Source organism: Oncorhynchus masou, chromosome 32 (assembly GCF_036934945.1).
Source record: "Oncorhynchus masou masou isolate Uvic2021 chromosome 32, UVic_Omas_1.1, whole genome shotgun sequence".
Taxonomy (NCBI): domain Eukaryota; kingdom Metazoa; phylum Chordata; class Actinopteri; order Salmoniformes; family Salmonidae; genus Oncorhynchus; species Oncorhynchus masou.
The window spans coordinates 76,498,817-76,521,241 of NC_088243.1; the positions used below are offsets into that span (position 1 = coordinate 76,498,817).

General features: G+C 45.2%; 1 protein-coding gene across 5 annotated transcripts in view; it reads right to left on the bottom strand.

Annotated features, from left to right (window-relative positions):
- The window catches only part of LOC135526589 (protein phosphatase 3 catalytic subunit alpha-like), a 48,152-nt gene continuing 25,727 nt past the window's right edge, over positions 1–22,425 (bottom strand). For all 5 annotated transcript variants that reach the window (XM_064955092.1, XM_064955095.1, XM_064955096.1 and 2 more), the window contains 9 exons: positions 14,686–14,825; positions 13,822–13,899; positions 13,387–13,481; positions 13,006–13,131; positions 8,557–8,640; positions 8,337–8,421; positions 6,497–6,594; positions 5,460–5,507; positions 1–676 (listed from right to left, as the gene is read on the bottom strand). In XM_064955092.1, the coding sequence (XP_064811164.1) occupies positions 498–676; positions 5,460–5,507; positions 6,497–6,594; positions 8,337–8,421; positions 8,557–8,640; positions 13,006–13,131; positions 13,387–13,481; positions 13,822–13,899; positions 14,686–14,825 (933 nt within the window). In that variant the 3' untranslated portion in view covers positions 1–497. The remainder of the gene's footprint in view (positions 677–5,459; positions 5,508–6,496; positions 6,595–8,336; positions 8,422–8,556; positions 8,641–13,005; positions 13,132–13,386; positions 13,482–13,821; positions 13,900–14,685; positions 14,826–22,425) is intronic.

The following is a 22,425-nucleotide window of genomic DNA, read 5'->3' on the forward strand; positions in this document are numbered from 1 at the left end:
CCCCAACATAACAGAAAGGTAACATCTGTCCCCCAGTCAGCCCCACTACACAATTAGAACAGAACATTATCTCTTTGTTTTGCATTGGAGTGTTCCAGAACGTCCAGTAGAGTGTTCCGTAGTGTAGTGTGGTCAGGTGGTCAGGTCAGGGGTCTGTAGTAGTGTGTGACCAGGTCAGGGAGTGATGGAACCTGCAGTACAGTTTGTCCGATAGGAGGTCTGATCCATCCATGGCAGTCTTGTCAAACGGGTAGAGAGAAGGGCTGGGGAGCAACAGGCCAGGGGAGGGGAGGAGGATGGTGTGTGTACCATTACTGTGTACGTGTAGGTCTATATGTTGACTGTGTGTTCTGTATGATCCTTGTTTAAGTGCATGTCTAAGTATGTTTACCGTAAGTGTGCTTTACTTTAAGTGTGTAAGTCAAATGTGTGTGTGTGTGGGTATGTACTTTATATCTGTGTGTATTTGTGTTTATGTATAAATGTGTGTGTGTGCATCACTGTATATTGCTGTTGTTGTCGGTGCCGTTGGGCTCCCCCATGTTCATGCGGCCCATGGAGACACCCACACTGTTGACGGCGTCACGCCGAGGGGGCATGCGCTCGTTGATCCGGTCCAGACCCTTGGCCTCCGCAAAGCTATTGATCTTATGTTGAGGAGAGAAGCCTCGGATTGCTGGGGAGGCAGACCACAACTCAGTTACAGACTCATCTAATACACACACACATATCCTCACGCTCGTGTAATACACACACAATGTAGTTACAGTGCACTTGCTACCAGGGTTGAGGTGAATTCCATTTAAATTCCAGTCAATTCAGGGAGATACATTGAAATTCCATTTCCAAATCTCTTCAATGCTTAAAGAACATTTAGAATTTTGTTTACTTTCTGAATTGGCTGAAATTTAAATGGAATTGATCTCAACCCTGCTGCTACATACAAGATAAGCAATCCATACACACGATAACCAGTTTATTAGTGCACGATAAGACATTCCTACACACGATAACCTGTTTATTAGTGCACGATAAGAAATTCCTACACAGTAACCTGTTTATTAGTGCATGATAAGAAATTCCTACACACGATAACCAGTTTATTAGTGCACAATTGTCACGCCTTGGTCTTAGTATTTTGTGTTTTCGTTAATTAGTTGGTCAGGCCAGGGTGTGGGTTTATGTTGTTGTATTTCATAGTGGGGTTTTTTAGTTATTGGGATTGTGGTTGATTAGGGGTGTGTTGCATAGGTTTGGCTGCCTGAGGCGGTTCTCAATCAGAGTCAGGTGATTCTCGTTGTCTCTGATTGGGAACCGTATTTAGGTAGCCTGGGTTTCACTTTGTATTTCGTGGGTGATTGTTCCTGTCTCTGTGTTAGTGTTCACCAGACAGGCTGTATAGATTTTTCACGTTCCGTTTGTTGTTTTTGTATTTCTAAGTTATTTCGTGTATCGTCATTTGTTCCATTAAAAAACATGAGTAACCAACACGCTGCATTTCGGTCCGACTCTCTTTCGACAAACGAAGAACGTTGTTACAACAATAAGAAATTCCTACACACGATAACCAGTTTAGTGCACGATAAGAAATTCCTACACACGATAACCAGTTTATTAGTGCATGATAAGAAATTCCTACACACGATAACCAGTTTATTAGTGCACGATAAGAAATTCCTACACACGATAACCAGTTTATTAGTGCAACGATAAGAAATTCCTACACACGATAACCAGTATATTAGTGCATGATAAGAAATTCCTACACACGATAACCAGTTTATTAGTGCACAATAAGAAATTCCTACACAATAACCAGTTTATTAGTGCACGATAAGAAATTCCTACACACGATAACCAGTTTATTAGTGCATGATAAGAAATTCCTACACACGATAACCAGTTTACTAGTGCAACGATAAGAAATTCCTACACGATAACCAGTTTATTAGTGCATGATAAGAAATTCCTACACAATAACCAGTTTATTAGTGCACAATAAGAAATTCCTACACAATAACCAGTTTATTAGTGCATGATAAGAAATTCCTACACAATAACCAGTTTATTAGTGCACGATAAGAAATTCCTACACGATAACCAGTTTATTAGTGCACGATAGGAAATTCCTACACGATAACCAGTTTATTAGTGCACGATAAGAAATTCCTACACACGATAACCTGTTTATTAGTGCACGATAAGAAATTCCTACACACGATAACCTGTTTATTAGTGCACGATAAGAAATTCCTACACAATAACCAGTTTATTAGTGCAACGATAAGAAATTCCTACACACGATAACCAGTTTATTAGTATCACGATAAGAAATTCCTACACGATAACCAGTTTATTAGTGCACGATAAGAAATTCCTACACACGATAACCAGTTTATTAGTGCATGATAAGAAATTCCTACACACGATAACCAGTTTATTAGTGCACAATTGTCACGCCTTGGTCTTAGTATTTTGTGTTTTCGTTAATTAGTTGGTCAGGCCAGGGTGTGGGTTTATGTTGTTGTATTTCATAGTGGGGTTTTTTAGTTATTGGGATTGTGGTTGATTAGGGGTGTGTTGCATAGGTTTGGCTGCCTGAGGCGGTTCTCAATCAGAGTCAGGTGATTCTCGTTGTCTCTGATTGGGAACCGTATTTAGGTAGCCTGGGTTTCACTTTGTATTTCGTGGGTGATTGTTCCTGTCTCTGTGTTAGTGTTCACCAGACAGGCTGTATAGATTTTTCACGTTCCGTTTGTTGTTTTTGTATTTCTAAGTTATTTCGTGTATCGTCATTTGTTCCATTAAAAAACATGAGTAACCAACACGCTGCATTTCGGTCCGACTCTCTTTCGACAAACGAAGAACGTTGTTACAACAATAAGAAATTCCTACACACGATAACCAGTTTAGTGCACGATAAGAAATTCCTACACACGATAACCAGTTTATTAGTGCATGATAAGAAATTCCTACACACGATAACCAGTTTATTAGTGCACGATAAGAAATTCCTACACACGATAACCAGTTTATTAGTGCAACGATAAGAAATTCCTACACACGATAACCAGTATATTAGTGCATGATAAGAAATTCCTACACACGATAACCAGTTTATTAGTGCACAATAAGAAATTCCTACACAATAACCAGTTTATTAGTGCACGATAAGAAATTCCTACACACGATAACCAGTTTATTAGTGCATGATAAGAAATTCCTACACACGATAACCAGTTTACTAGTGCAACGATAAGAAATTCCTACACGATAACCAGTTTATTAGTGCATGATAAGAAATTCCTACACAATAACCAGTTTATTAGTGCACAATAAGAAATTCCTACACAATAACCAGTTTATTAGTGCACGATAAGAAATTCCTACACACGATAACCAGTTTATTAGTGCATGATAAGAAATTCCTACACAATAACCAGTTTATTAGTGCACGATAAGAAATTCCTACACGATAACCAGTTTATTAGTGCACGATAGGAAATTCCTACACGATAACCAGTTTATTAGTGCACGATAAGAAATTCCTACACACGATAACCTGTTTATTAGTGCACGATAAGAAATTCCTACACACGATAACCTGTTTATTAGTGCACGATAAGAAATTCCTACACAATAACCAGTTTATTAGTGCAACGATAAGAAATTCCTACACACGATAACCAGTTTATTAGTATCACGATAAGAAATTCCTACACGATAACCAGTTTATTAGTGCACGATAAGAAATTCCTACACACGATAACCAGTTTATTAGTGCAATGATAAGAAATTCCTACACACGATAACCAGTTTATTAGTGCACGATAAGAAATTCCTACACGATAACCAGTTTATTAGTGCACAATAAGAAATTCCTACACAATTACCAGTTTATTAGTGCACGATAAGAAATTCCTACACACGATAACCAGTTTATTAGTATCACGATAAGAAATTCCTACACGATAACCAGTTTATTAGTGCACGATAAGAAATTCCTACACAATAACCAGTTTATTAGTGCAACGATAAGAAATTCCTACACACGATAACCAGTTTGTTAGTGCACGATAAGAAATTCCTACACACGATAACCAGTTTATTAGTGCACGATAAGAAATTCCTACACACGATAACCAGTTTATTAGTGCACGATAAGAAATTCCTACACGATAACCAGTTTATTAGTGCACAATAAGAAATTCCTACACAATAACCAGTTTATTAGTGCACGATAAGAAATTCCTACACACGATAACCAGTTTATTAGTATCACGATAAGAAATTCCTACACGATAACCAGTTTATTAGTGCACGATAAGAAATCCCTACACGATAACCATTTATTAGTGCAACGATAAGAAATTCCTACACGATAACCAGTTTATTAGTGCACGATAAGAAATCCCTACGCAATAACCAGTTTATTAGTGCACAATAAGAAATTCCTACACACGATAACCAGTTTATTAGTGCACGATAAGAAATTCCTACACAATAACCAGTTTATTAGTGCACAATAAGAAATTCCTACACGATAACCAGTTTATTAGTGCACGATAAGCAATTCCTACACATGATAACCAGTTTAGTTCACAATAAGCAATTCATACACACGATAGCCAGTTTAGTTCACAATAAGCAATTCCTACACATGATAACCAGTTTAGTACATGATAAGCAATTCCCAGACACAATAACCAGTTTAGTACATGATAAGTAATTCCTACACACAATAACCAGATTAGTAGAAGATAAGCTCGACATAAAGACTGTAGTGGTCTTGTGTTTTTTTTACAATGTGTTCTATCATGGAACATCACATTTCCAATGCAAAACTCCACAGGCTCCACACAGCACATGTTGTACCAAATCCAAATAGCAGGGGTTGTGTAGGGACCATGTATTTGTGTTGGGACGATGTATTTGTGTAGGGATGATGTATTTGTGTAGGGACAATGTATTTGTGTAGGGACGATATTAGAGTTATCGTAGGGTCAGATTCCTCCCCCAGCCGACACACACTCATGATTAGTCACTTTGTCATACTGTGGTGGGTGGTGTGTGTGGAGTGTGTGTGCCTGTGTGGAATGTGTCTGGGGGAAGTGTGTGTGAGGCAATTTGTGTGTGTGTGTCTGGGGGAAGTGTGTGTGTGTGTGTGTGTGTGTGTGTGTGTGTGTGTGTGTGTGTGTGTGTGTGTGTGTGTGTGTGTGTGTGTGTGTGTGTGTGTGTGTGTGTGTGTGTGTGTGTGTGTGTGTGTGTGTGTGTGTGTGTGTGTGTGTGTGAGGCAGAGAAAGAATAAGAGTCATGCTTCACCATGAGCAGTGCTGTTAGAAGAGCTCAATGCAATGTGGGTAAGTGTATGGCGTAGATGGGTCACCATGCCTCATCCCCCTCTTTCATTCTCTCACACACACACTCACTCTAATTGTTGATGAATGAGGGGAATTTACCTTCTGAGTCCTCAACAGGATCGATGGCTTCAATGGCCTCAATGGTAGCTGAGGATGGAGAGAGAGAGAGAGAGAGAGAGAGAGAGAGAGAGAGAGAGAGAGAGAAAGTGAGAAAGTGAGAGAAGGGTGAGGGTTATTCATGCAAAACCCTCACAGCAGTACTGCAGCCTTCAGTGCTGAGGGTGTCTGGTGTTAGCACATTCATTAGCTAGCGTTAGCTCACACACACATATACCAGGCTATAGTTGTAGTGAGGTGAGGAGTGACAGAGTGATTGACAGAGGACGAACATGGAATAGAGGTAGAGAGAGCGTTAGAGAGAGGCAGAGCGAGGCAGAGAGAGAGGCAGAGCAAGAGAGCGAGAGAGAGGCAGAGCGAGAGAGCGAGAGTGAGGCAGAGCGAGCAAGCGAGAGAGCAAGAGGCAGAGCGGCAGAGCAAGAGAGGCAGAGTAAATTAGAGAGAGAAAGAGACAGTCAGGCAGAGAGACAGAGACAAAGACGGAAAAAGAGGCAGAGACAGAGGGAGAGAGAGGCAGAGAGAGAGGCAGACGCAGAGAAAGAGGCAGAGGCAGAGAGAGAGGCAGACGCAGAGAGAGAGGCAGAGGCAGAGGCAGAGAGAGAGGCAGAGGCAGAGAGAGAGGCAGATGCAGAGAGAGAGGCAGAGGCAGAGAGAGAGAGGCAGATGCAGAGAGAGAGGCAGAGGCAGAGAGAGAGGCAGATGCAGAGAGAGAGGCAGATGCAGAGAGAGAGGCAGATGCAGAGAGAGAAGCAGACGCAGAGAGAGAAGGAGATGCAGAGAGAGAAGCAGACGCAGAGAGAGATGCAGACAGAGAAAGAGGCAGACAGAGAGAGAGCAGACAGAGCGAGAGGCAGACGGAGCGAGAGGCAGACAGAGAGAAAGTTTGTGAGAAAGTGGGAATGTGTGTGTGGGTCTGTTTGCCGGTGTGTGTGTGTGTGGAGGGGTGTGTAATATGTGTGCGCACGCGCGCATGTGTGTGTGTTTAATATGTGTGCGTACGCGCATGTGTGTGTACTCACCACTCTGCAGAGTCTGCTTGCCTCCTGACAGAACTCCGCTGGGCAGCATGCCAGTGGGTGTCAGTCCCTTCAGGGTCAGTACGTTCTCACTCTCCTCCCTAAAACACACACACACACATACATTAGAAACGAACATACACAGTCTCACATGCTTCTACGCACATTCGGACACTTGCAGTGCCTTGCAAAAGCATTGATCCCCCTTAGCATTTTTCCTATGTTGTTGCATTACAACCTGTAATTTAAATAGATTTTTATTTGGATTTCATGTAATGGACATACACAAAATAGTCCAAATTGCTGAAGTGAAATGAAAAAATAACTCTCATAAAAAATATATTAAAAATTAAACCTGAAAAGTGGTGCGTGCATATGTATTCACCCCCTTTGCTATGAAGCCCTAAATAAGATTACACCAATTACCTCCAGAAGTCATATTATTAGTTACATTTTATTATTTTAATTTTTTTATTTGACCTTTATTTAACCAGGTAGGCCAGTTGAGAACAAGTTCTCATTTACAACTGCGACCTGGCCAAGACAAAGGAAAGCAGTGTGACACAAACAACAACACAGAGTTACACATGGAATAAACAAACATACAGTCAATAACACAGTAGAAAAGTCAATAGACAGTAAAGTATATAAAGTCCACATATGTGCAATCTAAGTGCCACATAATCTGTCACATGATTTCAATATATATAAGCACCTGCTCTGAAAGGCCCCAGAGTCTGCAACACCACTAAGCAGAGGTGGCAGGTAGCCTAGTAGTTGGAGTGTTGGGCCAGTAACCAAAAGGTTGCTAGATAGAATAGATAGAAGGAGCTGCAAAGCTCCACAGCGGAGATTGGAGTATCTGTCCATAGGACCACTTTAAGCTGTACACTCCACAGAGCTGGGCTTTATGGAAGAGTGGCCAGGAAAAAAGTCATTGCTTAAAGAAAAAAATAAGCAAATACATTTGGCGTTCGCCAAAAGGCATGTGGGAGACTCCCCAAACATATGGAAGAAGGTACTCTGGTCAGATGAGACTAAAATTGAGCTTTTTGGACATCAAGGAAAACACTATGTCTGGTGCAAACCCAACACCTCTCATCACCCCGAGAACACCATCCCCCATAGTGAAGCATGGTGGTGCCAACATCATGCTGTGGGGATGTTTTTCATCAGCAGGGACTGGGAAACTGGTCAGAATTTAAGGAATGATGGATGGCACTAAATACAAGGAAATTCTTGAGGGAAACCTGTTTCAGTCTCCCAGGGATTTGAGACTAGGACGGATGTTCACCTTCCAGCAGGACAATGACCCTAAGCATACTGCTAAAGCAAAACTCGAGTGGTTTAAGGGGAAACATTTAAATGGCTTGGAATGGCCTAGTCAAAGCTCAGACCTCAGTCCAATTGACTTAAAGATTGCTGTACACCAGTGGAACCTACCCATCTTGAAGGAGCTGGAGCAGTTTTGCCTTGAAGAATGGACAAAAATCCCAGTGTCTAGATGTGCCAACCTTATAGAGACATACCCCAAGAGACTTGCAGCTGTAATTACTGCAAAAGGTGGATCTACAAAGTATTGACTTTGTGGGGGTAAATAGTTATTCATGCTCAAGTTTTCCATTTTTTTTGTCTTTTTTCTTATTCGTTTCACAATAACAAATATTTTGCATCTTCAAAGTGGTAGGCATGGTGTGTAAATCAAATGACACAAACCCCCCCCCAAAAAAATCTATTTTAATTCCAGGTTGTAAGGCAACAAAATAGGAAAAATGCCAAGGGGGTGAATACTTTCACAAGCCACTGTACACACAAAATTATACACACACACAAATTCACTCACCGTAAAACTTGGAACATTTTGGCCATCTTCCCTATGGCACGGATCTTGTTCCTGATCACCTCTTTCCTAGCTGCCGCTGCATTCGCTGGAGGGAACCAATCACAGAGGAGTGAAAAGGAAGGTTGAATAGACATAAAAATGGAACCAATCAAAGTGTCTGTGTCCCATTTGGGATGCAACAGGTCTTCCCATGTGTATCTATTTATAAAGATATGATTACCATCATAGACCTCTTCCTCTCCGTCATTCTCCATGAGCTCATCATCTGAACAGATACTGAGAACATTCACCAGCATCTCTGTCACTGTGGAGCGAGAGAGAGGGCACAGTCAATATGAGAGAGAGACTCTGAAGAAAAATGTATATTGTTTGCAGATGATCTGTTGCTTCTGTCCGGAGCCAAGAGGGCCTACAGCAGCACCTAGATCTTCTGCACAGATTATTTCAGACCTGGGCCTTGACATTGAATCTCAGTAAGACAAAAATAATGGTGTTCCAAAAAAGGTCCAGAGAGAGAGAGAGTTAGTAACAGAGAGATTCAGAAATAGAGAATAAGAGAGAGGGTCAGAGAGAGAGAATAAGAGAGAGGATTAGAGAGAGAAAATAAGAGAGAGCGTCAGAGAGAGAGAATAAGAGAGAGGGTCGGAGAGAGAGAATAAGAGAGAGAGATTCAGAGAATAAGAGGGTTGGTCAGAGAGAGAGAGAATAAGAGAGAGGGTTGGAGAGAGAGAATAAGAGAGAGGGTTGGAAAGAGAGAATAAGAGAGAGAGAATAAGAGAGAGATTCAGAGATAGAGGATAAGAGCGAGAGAGATTCAGAGAATAAGAGGGTTGGTCAGAGAGAGAAAATAAGAGAGAGGCTCAGAGAGAGAGAGAATAGGAGAGAGGGTTGGAGGGAGAATAAGAGAGAGGGTCAGAGAGAGAGAGAATAAGAGAGAGATTCAGAGAGAGAGAATAAGTGCGAGAGAGATTCAGAGAATAAGAGGGTTGGTCAGAGAGAGAGAATAAGAGAGAGGGTCAGAGAGAGAGAATAAGAGAGAGGGTCGGAGAGAGAGAATAAGAGAGAGGGTCAGAGAGAGAGAATAAGAGAGAGGGTTGGTCAAAGAGAGAGAATAAGAGAGGGTTGGAGAGAGAGAATAAGAGAGAGAGATTCAGAGAATAAGAGAGAGGGTTGGAGAGAGAATAAGAGAGATAGATTCAGAGATTAATAGGGTTGGTCAGAGAGAGAGAGAATAAGAGAGAGGGTCAGAGAGAGAGAATAAGAGAGAGAGATTCAGAGAATAAGAGGGTTGGTCAGAGAGAGAGAATAAGAGAGAGGGTTGGAGAGAGAGAATAAGAGGGTTGGTCAGAGAGAGAGAGAATAAGAGAGAGGGTCTGAGAGAGAGAATAAGAGGGTTGGTCAGAGAGAGAGAATAAGAGAGAGGGTCTGAGAGAGAGAATAAGTGTCACACCTTGACCATAGTTTATTTTGTATGTTTCTATGTTTTGGTTGGTCAGGGTGTGATCTAAGCGGCGTGGTAACGGGATACAGCAAAGGCAGCAGCAGGAGCAGCGAAAAAAGGACTTTTGGACTTGGGAGGAAATCCTCGACGGGAGAGGACCCTGGGCTAAACCAGGGGAGTGTAGCCGCCCCAAGGAGCAACTAAAGGAGGAATGGACATGGGAGGAGGAATTATTCGGAGAAGGACCCTGTGTTATGCTGTGGTGCGCACGGTGTCTCCAGTGTGGGTGCTTAGCCCGGTGCGTTCTATTCCAGCTCCACGTATCGGCCGGGCTAGATTGAGCGTCGAGCCAAATGCCATGAAGCCGGCTCTACGCATCTGGTCCCCAGTGCGTCTCCTTGGGCCGGCTTACATGGCACCAGCCTTACGCTCGGTGTCCCCGGTTCGCATGCATAGCCCAGTGCGGGCTATACCACCTTGCCGCACTGGCAGAGCGACCGGGAGTATTCAACCAGGTAAGGTTGGGCAGGCTCGATGCTCAAGAGCTCCAGTGCGCCTGCACGGTCCGGTCTACCCAGTACCACCTCCACACCCCAGCCCTCCGGTGGCAGCTCCCCGCACCAGGCTTCCTGTGCGTGTCCTCGGCCCAGTACCACCAGTGCCAGCACCACGCATCAGGCCTACAGTGCGCCTCTCCTCTCCAGCGCTGCCGGAGCCTTCCTCCTCTCCTGCGCTGCCGGAGTCTCCCGCCTGTTCAGCGCAGCCAGAGCCTTCCTCCTCTCCTGCGCTGCTGGAGTCTCCCACCTGTTCAGCATAGCTAGAGCCTTCCTCCTCTCCTGCGCTGTTGGAGTCTCCCGCCTGTTTAGCGCTGCCAGAGCCTACTGCCTCTACAGCGTTACCGGAGTCTCCTGCCCGTTTGGAGCAGCCAAAGCTGTCAGTCTTCATGGAACAGCCAGAGCTGCCAGTCTGCATGGAGCAGCCGGAGCTGCCAGTCTGCATGGAGCTGCCAGTCTGCAAGGAGCTGCCAGTCTGCAAGGAGCTGCCAGTCTGCATGGAGCTGCCAGAGCTGCCAGTCTGCATGGAGCAGTCAGAGCTGCCAGTCTGCAAGAAGCCGCCAGAGCTGCCAATCTGCATGGAGCAGCCAGAGCCGCCAGTCAGCATGGAGCAGCCAGAGCTGCCAGTCAGCATGAAGCAGCCAGAACTGCCAGTCAGCATGGAGCAGCCAGAGCCGTCAGTCTGCCAGGATCCGCCAGTCAGCCAGACTCTTCCAGATCTGCCAGTCAGCCAGACTCTTCCAGATCCGCCAGTCAGCCAGACTCTTCCAGATCTGCCAGTCAACCAGACTCTTCCAGATCTGCCAGCCAACCAGACTCTTCCAGATCTGCCAGTCAACCAGACACTTCCAGATCCGCCAGTCAGCCAGACTCTTCCAGATCTGCCAGTCAGCCAGACTCTTCCAGATCTGCCAGTCAACCAGACTCTTCCAGATCTGCTAGTCAACCAGACTCTTCCAGATCTGCCAGTAAACCAGACTCATCCAGATCTGCCAGTCAACCAGACTCTTCCAGATCCGCCAGTCAGCCAGACTCTTCCAGATCCGCCAGTCAGCCAGACTCTTCCAGATCTGCCAGTCAACCAGACTCTTCCAGATCTGCCAGCCAACCAGACTCTTCCAGATCTGCCAGTCAACCAGACACTTCCAGATCCGCCAGTCAGCCAGACTCTTCCAGATCTGCCAGTCAGCCAGACTCTTCCAGATCTGCCAGTCAACCAGACTCTTCCAGATCTGCTAGTCAACCAGACTCTTCCAGATCTGCCAGTAAACCAGACTCATCCAGATCTGCCAGTCAACCAGACTCTTCCAGATCCGCCAGTCAGCCAGACTCTTCCAGATCCGCCAGTCAGCCAGGATCTGCCAGAGCCTTCCTCCTCTCCGCTGCTGCCAGAGTCTCTCGCCTGTCCGGCGCTGCTGCCGGAGTCTCCCGCCTGTCAGGCGCTGCTGCCGGAGTCTCCCGCCTGTCCGGCGCTGCTGCCGGAGTCTCCCGCCTGTCCGTTGCTGCTGCCGAAGTCTCCCGCCTGTCTGGCGCTGCTGCCGGAGTCTCCCGTATGTCCGGCGCTGCTGCTGGAGTCTCTCGCCTGTACGGCGCTGCTGCCGGAGTCTGAGGAGACCCTCTGTCCCGAGCTGCCCCTCTGTCCCGAGCTGCCCCTCTGTCCCGAGCTGCCCCTCTGTCCCGTGTTATTTAGTAGGGTTGCCGTGGCTAGGAGGTCACAGAAGCGGACAAGGTGGGGGAGGACTACGGTGAAGTGGGGGCCACATCCAGCACCGGAGCAGCCACCGTGGACAGATGCCCACCCAGACCCTCCCCGATAGGTTCAGGTTTTGCGGCTGTCACACCCTGACCATAGTTTATTTGTATGCTTCTATGTTTTGGTTGGTCAGGGTGTGATCTGAGTGGGCATTCTATGTTGGATGTCTTGTTTGTCTATTTCTATGTCTGGCCTGATATGGTTCTCAATCAGAGGCAGGTGTTAGTCATTGTCTCTGATTGGGAACCATATTTAGGTAGCCTGGGTTTCACTGTGTGTTTGTGGGTGATTGTTCCTGTCTCTGTGTTTTGCACCAGATAGGGCTGTTTTCGGTTTTCGTACGTTTGTTATTTTGTTAGTTTAATCGTGTATAGTTTCCTTATCAAATAAAATGAATCACAACTACGCTGCATTTTGGTCCGCTCCTCCTTCCCACGACGAAAGCCATGACAATAAGAGAGAGGGTCAGAGAGAGAGAATAAGAGAGAGGGTCAGAGAGAGAGAATAAGAGAGAGCGTTGGAGAGAGAGAATAAGAGAGAGAGTTAGTCAGAGAGAGAGATTAAGATAGTTAGTCAGAGAGAGAGAATAAGATAGCTAGTCAGAGAGAGAGAATAAGAGAGAGAGTTAGTCAGATAGAGAGATTAAGAGAGTTAGTCAGAGAGAGAATAGGATAGTCAGAGAGAGAATAAGAGAGAAAGAGAATAAGAGAGTTAGAGAGAGAGAATAAGAGAGAGAGAGAATAAGAGAGAGAGAGAATAAGAGAGAAAGAGAATAAGAGAGAAAGAGAATAAGAGAGAAAGAGAATAAGAGAGAAGGAGAATAAGAGCGAGAGAGAGAGAAAACAAGAGAGAGAACATATTCAGAGTGGGAGACAATCCGTTTATTTTGGTGTTTGTAATATGTGTAGGGTTTTTTCCCACCTTTCTCTCCAACGAAGGGCAGGGACCAGGTGAAGACGTCCATGAAGTTGGGCAGCCAGTAGGGATGAGGGGAACAGTTGAACTGACGGATGTTCATCACGTTGTTCTCATACTTCAGAACCGCCGCTGTGAGAGAATGAGAGGGCAGGCCTGTTACACACTGATAGTCTGTCTGTCTGTCTGTCTGTCTGTCTGTCTGTCTGTCTGTCTGTCTGTCTGTCTGTCTGTCTGTCTGTCTGTCTGTCTGTCTGTCTGTCTGTCTGTCTGTCTGTCTGTCTGTCTGTCTGTCTGTCTGTCTGTCTGTCTGTGTGTGTGTGTGTGTGTGTGTGTGTGTGTGTGTGTGTGTGTGTGTGTGTGTGTGTGTGCCCGCGCATGCCTGACCTTTGTTGTTGTAGACGTCCAGGTAGTTAGGTGCTGAGAAGATGGTGATGAGGGAGGGGAAGCCTGTCGTCTGACTCTTTCTGTACATCCGGTACCTGAACAGGGAAACGGTCAAGGGATTGGGATACAGGGTAGAGTTAGGATTACAAAGATTGGGGAGTCAACCGTTAGGGGTATAGGGTTAAATATATGGTTGTTGTGTGGTTAAGTTCGCCTTGACGATGGATAACTGTTTATAAATTGACTGATTTGATTATGAAACTGTATCGGTGGACTGAACCGTTTGTGTTGCCATCACAACCCCCACCCCTGGATCAATCAACACACACTGGGGTGGACAGGTGAATGTTAGAGCCCTTTAATGTCACTCTGTCACTCACCATGTGAAGAATGACAGTTTGTCAATGACCCAAGAAGAAGAAGGGCTTCTCTTACCCAGAATCCTGCGCTTCATGTGCTCTGATGACAGACAATAAGTTGTTGGTCTGTAGAAACTCACACACCGCAGGGTAACTGGAGAGAGAGCGAGAGAGAGAACGAGAGAGAGAGAGTGTTAGTGTCCCTCTGTGTAAATCAAAACATCATAGTGAAGTAGCCAAACTATGCTGTGTATGAATCAATGTGTGTGTACATGAGAGTAAGAGAGATTTGATTCTGAACACCCCTGCACTATATCAGACGAGGATAGTCTGAAACAGTTTACATTGAATGACCACCAGGGGTCATCATTGAGCCCCTAATAAAAACAGCAGAACCAGATCTAGTAGGAGGGCACTGTATGTTTCTCTCAGTAGACTGGTGTAGGCTCCATATGGTTGAGCACCATATAATAACAACAGTCTCAACTATCCATCACGTCAATCCTCTGGTCTCTCATTTTATTCATCTCTTTTCCTCCCTCACTCCCCCTCCCTCTTGCTCTCTTTCCCTCACTGTATCTTAATATCACTCCCCAATCTGGCAGTAGTAGCCAGTCGTCATGGAAACAGAACGGTGCAGTCTCCCTAGGGATTGTGGGATATGGCTTAGCGCTGAAACTGTGTGTGTGGATCTGTGAGATAACGGGCCAGTGTTACAGCTGTTCCACAAATCCCAATGTTTCTTTGGTTGTTGGATCTCTGAATCAAGCTTGTAATCAACTACTACAACATGTTTCCCCTCATTCATCTCCCCTCCAGTACCACACCTTTCTCCTGTACATCACGCCAACAGATCACACTGGATCTCACCTGCGTTAGAAGTGTGTGTGTGTGTGTGTGTGTGCGTAGTGCGTCATTGTGTCAGTGTCTCTGTGTTCACCTGTAGAAGTAGGAGCAGCCCCTGACTGTGTTGTGGCCGAAGTATTCTTGTGTCTTCTCGTTGCCAAAGTCCTCCAGTGGGTCGGCCCACAGCAGGTCACACATGGGTCCAAACGCTGGAGGCTCCTTGAACCTGTCCAGCTGGATTATAGAGACAATGACAACACAACAGATATATATACACTGAGTTTACCAAACATTAGGAACCCCTTCCTTATATTCAGTTGCGCCGGACTCTACAAGGTGTCAAAAAGCGTTCCACAGGGACGCTGGCCCATGTTGACTCCAAAGCGTCCCACAGTTGTGTCAAGTTGGCTGGATGTCCTTTGGGTGGTGGACCATTCTTGATACATGGGAAACTGTTGAGCATGAAAAACCCAGCAGCATTGCAGTTCCTGACACACTCAAACAAGTGTGTCTGGCACCTACTTCCATACCTCATTCAAAGACCCTTAAATATTTTGTCTTGCCCATTCACCCTCTGAATGGCACACACACACAATCCAAGTCTCAATTGTCTGATGGCTTATAAATCCTTCATTAACCTAATTCCTCCCCTTCATCTACACTGACTGAAGTGGATTTAACAAGTGACATCAATAAGGGATCATAGCTTTCACCTAGAATCACCTGGTCAGTTTGTCATGGAAAGACCACTGTTCTTAATGTTTTGTCCACTCAGTGTACATTGATACATACATCTATAGATACGTACATGTATAGAAACAGTGCATTCAGAAAATATTCAGACCCCTTGACTTTTTCTATATTTTGTTACGTTACAGTCTTATTCTAAAATTGATTAAATAGTTTCCACCCCCTCATCAATCTTCACACAATCACCCCATAATGACAAAGCAAAAACAGGTTTTTAGAAATTGTCCAGAAGCCACTCTTGCATTGTCTTGGCTAAGGGCTTAGGGTCGTTGTCCTGTTGGAAGGTGAACCTTCACCCCAGTCTGAGGTCCTGAGCTCTCTGGAGCAGGTTTTCGTCAAGGAAATCTCTGTACTTTGCTCCGTTCTTTGCCTTGATCCTGACTAGTTTCCCAGTCCCTACTGCTGAAAAACATCCCCACAGCATGATGCTGCCACCACCACCATGCTTCACCGTAGGGATGGTGCCAGGTTTCCTCCAGACGTGACGCTTGGCATTCAAGCCAAAGAGTTCAATCTTGGTTTCATCAGACCGGAGAATCTTGTTCCTCGTGGTCTGAGAGTCCTTTATGGTGCCTTTCGGCAAACTCCAAGAGAGCTGTCATGTGCCTTTTACTGAGGAGTGGCTTCTGTCTGGCCACTCTACCATACAGGCCTGATTGGTGGAGTGCTGCAGAGATGGTTGTCCTTCTGGAAGGTTCTCCCATCTCCACAGAGGAACTCTGGACCTCTGTCAGAGTGACCATCGGGTTCAACTTCCGGCGCCGATAGAGATGGCCGCCTCGCTTCGCGTTCCTAGGAAACTATGCAGTTTTTTGTTTTTTTATGTGTTATTTCTTACATTAGTACCTCAGGTCATCTTAGGTTTCATTACATACAGCCGAGAAGAACTACTGTATATAAGATCAGCGTCAACTCACCATCAGTACGACCAAGAACATGTTTTTCGCGACGCGGATCCCGTGTTCTGCCTTACAAACAGGACAACGGAATGGATCGCATGCAGCAACCCCAAAAAACGACTCCGAAAAAGAGGGAAACGTAGCGGTCTTCTGGTTAGACTACGGAGACGGGCACATCGTGCCCCACTTCCTAGCATTCTTCTTGCCAATGTCCAGTCTCTTGACAACAAGGTTGATGAAATCCGAGCAAGGGTAGCATTCCAGAGGGACATCAGAGACTGTAACGTTCTGTGCTTCACGGAAACATTGCTCACTGGAGAGACGCTATCCGATGCGGTGTAGCCAACGGGTTTCTCCACGCATCGCGCCGACAGAAACAAACCCCTTTCTGGTAAGAAGAGGGGTGGGGGTGTATGCCTTATGGCTAACGAGGCATGGTGCGATGAAAGAAACATACAGGAACTCAAATCCTTCTGTTCACCTGATTTAGAATTCCTCACAATCAAATATAGACCGCATTACCTACCAAGAGAATTCTCTTCGATTATAATCACAGCCGTATATATCCCCCCCCAAGCAGACACATCGATGGCTCTGAACGAACTTTATTTAACTCTTTGCAAACTGGAAACCATTTATCCGGAGGCTGCATTCATCGTTGTTGGGGATTTTAACAAGGCTAATCTGAAAACAAGACTCCCTAAATTTTATCAGCATATCGATTGCGCAACCAGGGGCGGAAAAACCTTGGATCACTGTTACTCTAACTTCCGCGACGCATATAAGGCCCTGCCCCGCCCCCCTTTCGGAAAAGCTGACCACAACTCCATTTTGCTGATACCTGCCTACAGACAAAAGCTAAAAAAAGAAGCTCCCACGCTGATGTCTGTCCAACGCTGGTCCGACCAAGCTGACTCCACACTCCAAAACTGCTTCCATCACGTGGACTGGGACATGTTTCGTATTGCGTCAAATAACAACATTGACGAATACGCTGATTCGGTGTGCGAGTTCATTAGAACGTGCGTTGAAGATGTCATTCCCATAGCAACGATTAAAACATTCCCTAACCAGAAACCTTGGATTGATGGCAGCATTCGTGTGAAACTGAAAGCACGAACCACTGCTTTCAATCAGGGCAAGGTGTCTGGTAACATGACTGAATACAATCAATGCAGCTATTCCCTCCGTAAGGCTATCAAACAAGCTAAGCGTCAGTACAGAGACAAAGTAGAATCCCAATTCAACGGCTCAGACACAAGAGGCATGTGGCAGGGTCTACAGTCAATCACGGACTACAGGAAGAAATCCAGCCCAGTCACGGACCAGGATGTCTTGCTCCCAGGCAGACTAAATAACTTTTTTGCCCGCTTTGAGGACAATACAGTGCCACTGACACTGCCTGCAACGGAAAAATGCGGTCTCTCCTTCACTGCAGCCGAGGTGAGTAAAACATTTAAACGTGTTAACCCTCTCAAGGCTGCAGGCCCAGACGGCATCCCCAGCCGCGCCCTCAGAGCATGCGCAGACCAGCTGGCTGGTGTGTTTACGGACATATTCAATCAATCCCTATACCAGTCTGCTGTTCCCACATGCTTCAAGAGGGCCACCATCGTTCCTGTTCCCAAGAAAGCTAAGGTAACTGAGCTAAACGACTACCGCCCCGTAGCACTCACTTCCGTCATCATGAAGTGCTTTGAGAGACTAGTCAAGGACCATATCACCTCCACCCTACCTGACTCCCTAGACCCACTCCAATTTGCTTACAGCTCAAATAGGTCCACAGACGATGCAATCTCAACCACACTGCACACTGCCCTAACCCATCTGGACAAGAGGAATACCTATGTGAGAATGCTGTTCATCGACTACAGCTCGGCATTCAACACCATAGTACCCTCCAAGCTCGTCATCAAGCTCGAGACCCTGGGTCTCGACCCCGCCCTGTGCAACTGGGTACTGGACTTCCTGACGGGCCGCCCCCAGGTGGTGAGGGTAGGTAACAACATCTCCTCCCCGCTGATCCTCAACACTGGGGCCCCACAAGGGTGCGTTCTGAGCCCTCTCCTGTACTCCCTGTTCACCCACGACTGCGTGGCCACGCACGCCTCCAACTCAATCATCAAGTTTGCGGACGACACAACAGTGGTAGGCTTGATTACCAACAACGACGATACGGCCTACAGGGAGGAGGTGAGGGCCCTCGGAGTGTGGTGTCAGGAAAATAACCTCACACTCAACGTCAACAAAACTAAGGAGATGATTGTGGACTTCAGGAAACAGCAGAGGGAACACCCCTATCCACATCGATGGAACAGTAGTGGAGAGAGTAGCAAGTTTTAAGTTCCTCGGCATACACATCACAGACAAACTGAATTGGTCCACTCACACAGACAGCATCGTGAAGAAGGCGCAGCAGCGCCTCTTCAACCTCAGGAGGCTGAAGAAATTCGGCTTGTCACCAAAAGCACTCACAAACTTCTACAGAGGCACAATCGAGAGCATCCTGGCGGGCTGTATCACCGCCTGGTACGGCAACTGCTCCGCCCTCAACCGTAAGGCTCTCCAGAGGGTAGTGAGGTCTGCACAACGCATCATCGGGGGCAAACTACCTGCCCTCCAGGTCACCTACACCACCCGATGTTACAGGAAGGCCATAAAGATCATCAAGGACATCTACCACCCGAGCCACTGCCTGTTCACCCCGCTATCATCCAGAAGGCGAGGTCAGTACAGGTGCATCAAAGCTGGGACCGAGAGACTGAAAAACAGCTTCTATCTCAAGGCCATCAGACTGTTAAACAGCCACCACTAACATTGAGTGGCTGCTGCCTACACACTGACACTGACTCAACTCCAGCCACTTTAATAATGGGAATTGATGGGAAATGTTGTAAATATATCACTAGCCACTTTAAACAATGCTACCTTATATAATGTTACCTACCCTACATTATTCATCTCATATGCATACCTATATACTGTACTCTATATCATCGACTGCATCCTTATGTAATACATGTATCACTAGCCACTTTAACTATGCCACTTTGTTTACATACTCATCTCACATGTATATACTGTACTCGATACCATCTACTGTATCTTGCCTATGCTGCTCTGTACCATCACTCACTCATATATCCTTATGTACATATTCTTTATCCCCTTACACTGTGTATAAGACAGTAGATTAGGAATTGTTAGTTAGATTACTTGTTGGTTATTACTGCATTGTTGGAACTAGAAGCACAAGCATTTCGCTACACTCGCATTAACATCTGCTAACCATGTGTATGTGACAAATAAGATTTGATTTGATTTGATTTTTTCTTGGTCACCTCCCTGACCAAGGCACTTCTCCTGAAATTGCTCAGTTCGCCGGGCGACCAGCTCACCAGGTTTTGGTGGTTCCAAAATTCTTCAGTTTAAGAATGATGGAGGCCACTGTGTTCTTGTGGACCTTCAATGCTACAGAAATGTTTTGGTACCTTTCCCCAGATCTGTGCCTCGACACAATCCTGTCTCTGAGCTCTATGGACAATTCCTTCGACCTCATGGCTTGGTTTTTGCTCTGTCAACTGTGAGACCTTATATAGACAGGTGGGTGCTTTTCAAAATCATGTCCAATCAAATGAATTTACCACAGGTGGACTCCAGTCAAGTTGTAGAAACATCTCAAAGATGATCAATAGAAACAGGATGCACCTGAGCTCAATTTCGAGTCTCATAGCAAAAGGTCTGCATTTTTATGTAAATAAGGTATTTATTTATTTTATTTTTAATAGACTAGCAATCATTTCTAAAAACCTGTTTTTGTGTTGTCATTATGGGGTATTGTGTGTAGACTGCTGAGGATTTGTTTGTATTTAATCCATTTTAGAACAAGGCTGTAACGTACATTTTGGGGGGGGTAAAGTCAAAGGGTCTGAATACTTTCTGAATGAACTGTACATGGAATAGAAATGTGTTTACACAAGAGATAACTAGAACACTCAGAAATGAAGAAGACAGTTCTTTATATCTCCCAACTGGACCACAGAAAAAACAGAATACACAGAGAGTGAGAGAGAGAGTTAAAGAGGCAGAACGAGAGAGATATGAGACAGAGAGAGAGAGATATGAGACAGAGAGCGAGATATGAGATAGACAGAGAGATATGAAACAGAGAGAGAGAGATGAGAGAGATATGAGACAGAGAGAGAGATATGAGACAGTGAGAGAGAGAGATGAGAGAGATATATTAGACAGAGAGCGAGAGAGATATGAGACAGAGAGAGGGTGAGATATGAGACAGAGAGAGAAATATGAGACAGAGAGAGACAGAGAGGGAGAGGGAGAGAGAGAGAGAGAGGGGGAGAGAGAGAGAGAGGGAGAGAGACAGAGAGTGAGAGATATGAGACAGAGAGCGAGAGATGAGACAGAGAGAGAGAAATATGAGACAGAGAGAGAAATATGAGATAGAGAGAGAGATATGAGACAGAGAGAGAGAGATGAGAGAGAGATATGAGACAGAGGGAGATATATGAGACAGTGAGAGAGAGAGAGATTAGAGAGATATATGAGACAGAGAGCGAGAGAGATATGAGACAGAGAGAAATATGAGACAGAGAGAGACAGAGAGAGATATGAGACAGAGAGCAAGATATGAGATAGAGAGAGAGATATGAGACAGAGAGAGATGAGAGAGATATATGAGACAGAGAGCGAGAGAGATATGAGACAGAGAGAGGGTGAGATATGAGACAGAGAGAGACAGAGAGAGGGAGAGATATGAGGCAGAGAGAGGGAAATATGAGACAGAAAGAGACAGAGAGAGAGAGGGAGAGAGAGAGAGAGAGAGAGAGTGAGAGAGAGAGAGAGAGAGAGAGAGAGAGAGAGAGAGGGGGAGAGAGAGAGAGAGAGAGGGAGAGAGAGAGAGAGAGAGAGGGGGGGGGGGAGAGAGAGAGGGAGAGAGAGAGGGACAGAGAGAGAGAGATATGAGACAAAGAGAGAGAGATGAGGCAGAGAGAGAAATATGAGACAGAGAGAGACAGAGAGAGAGAGATATGAGACAGAGAGAGAGAGATGAGACAGAGAGAGAGAGATATGAGACAGAGAGAGGGAAATATGAGACAGAGACAGAGAGAGAGATATGAGACAGAGAGAGAGAGAGAGAGATATGAGACAGAGAGAGGGAAATATGAGACAGAGACAGAGAGAGATATGAGACAGAGAGCTTTGTTGATTTCAAAACAGCCTTTAACTCAATTTGGTATGAGGGTCTGCTATACAAATTGATGGAAAGCGGTGTTGGGGGGGAGCACAACATTATAAAATCTATGTACACGAACAACAAGTGTGTGGTTAAAATGTGGTTAAGTGTGGTTAAAAAAACACACATTTCTTTCCACATGGCTGTGGTGGTGAGACAGTGATGCAGCTTAAACCCAACCCTCTTCAACATATACAGTGGGGCAAAAAAGTATTTAGTCAGCCAATTATAAATAATTTGTACTCTGCAAATTGACCACAACTAAGACCCCAAAAAAAGAGATTGTATGAGAAAATTATAATTTCATACCTTGATTACATTGAGACACAATCACACAATCCTTTCTACTGCATAGGCTACCGATAAAGAGAGTGTGCAAGTTCTCACACTTTTTTAAAAATGAATTTATTTGCAAATTATGGTGGAAAATAAGTATTTGGTCAATAACAAAAGTTTATCTCAATACTTTGTTATATAACCTTTGTTGACAATAACTGAGGTCAAACGTTTTCTGTAAGTCTTCACAAGGTTTTCACACACTGTTGCTGGTATTTTGGCCCATTCCTCCATGCAGATCTCATCTAGAGCAGTGATGTTTTGGGGCTGTTGCTGGGCAACACGGACATTCAACTCCCTCCAAAGATTTTCTATGGGGTTGAGATCTGGAGACTGGCTAGGCCACTCCGGGACCTTGAAATGCTTTTTACGAAGCCACTCCTTCGTTGCCCGGGCGGTGTGTTTGGGATCATTGTCATGCTGAAAGACCCAGCCATGTTTCATCTTCAATGCCCTTGCTGATGGAAGGAGGTTTTCACTCAAAATCTCACGATACATGGCCCCATTCATTCTTTCCTTTACACGGATCAGTCGTCCTGGTCCCTTTGCAGAAAAACAGCCCCAAAGCATGATGTTTCCACCCCCATGCTTCACA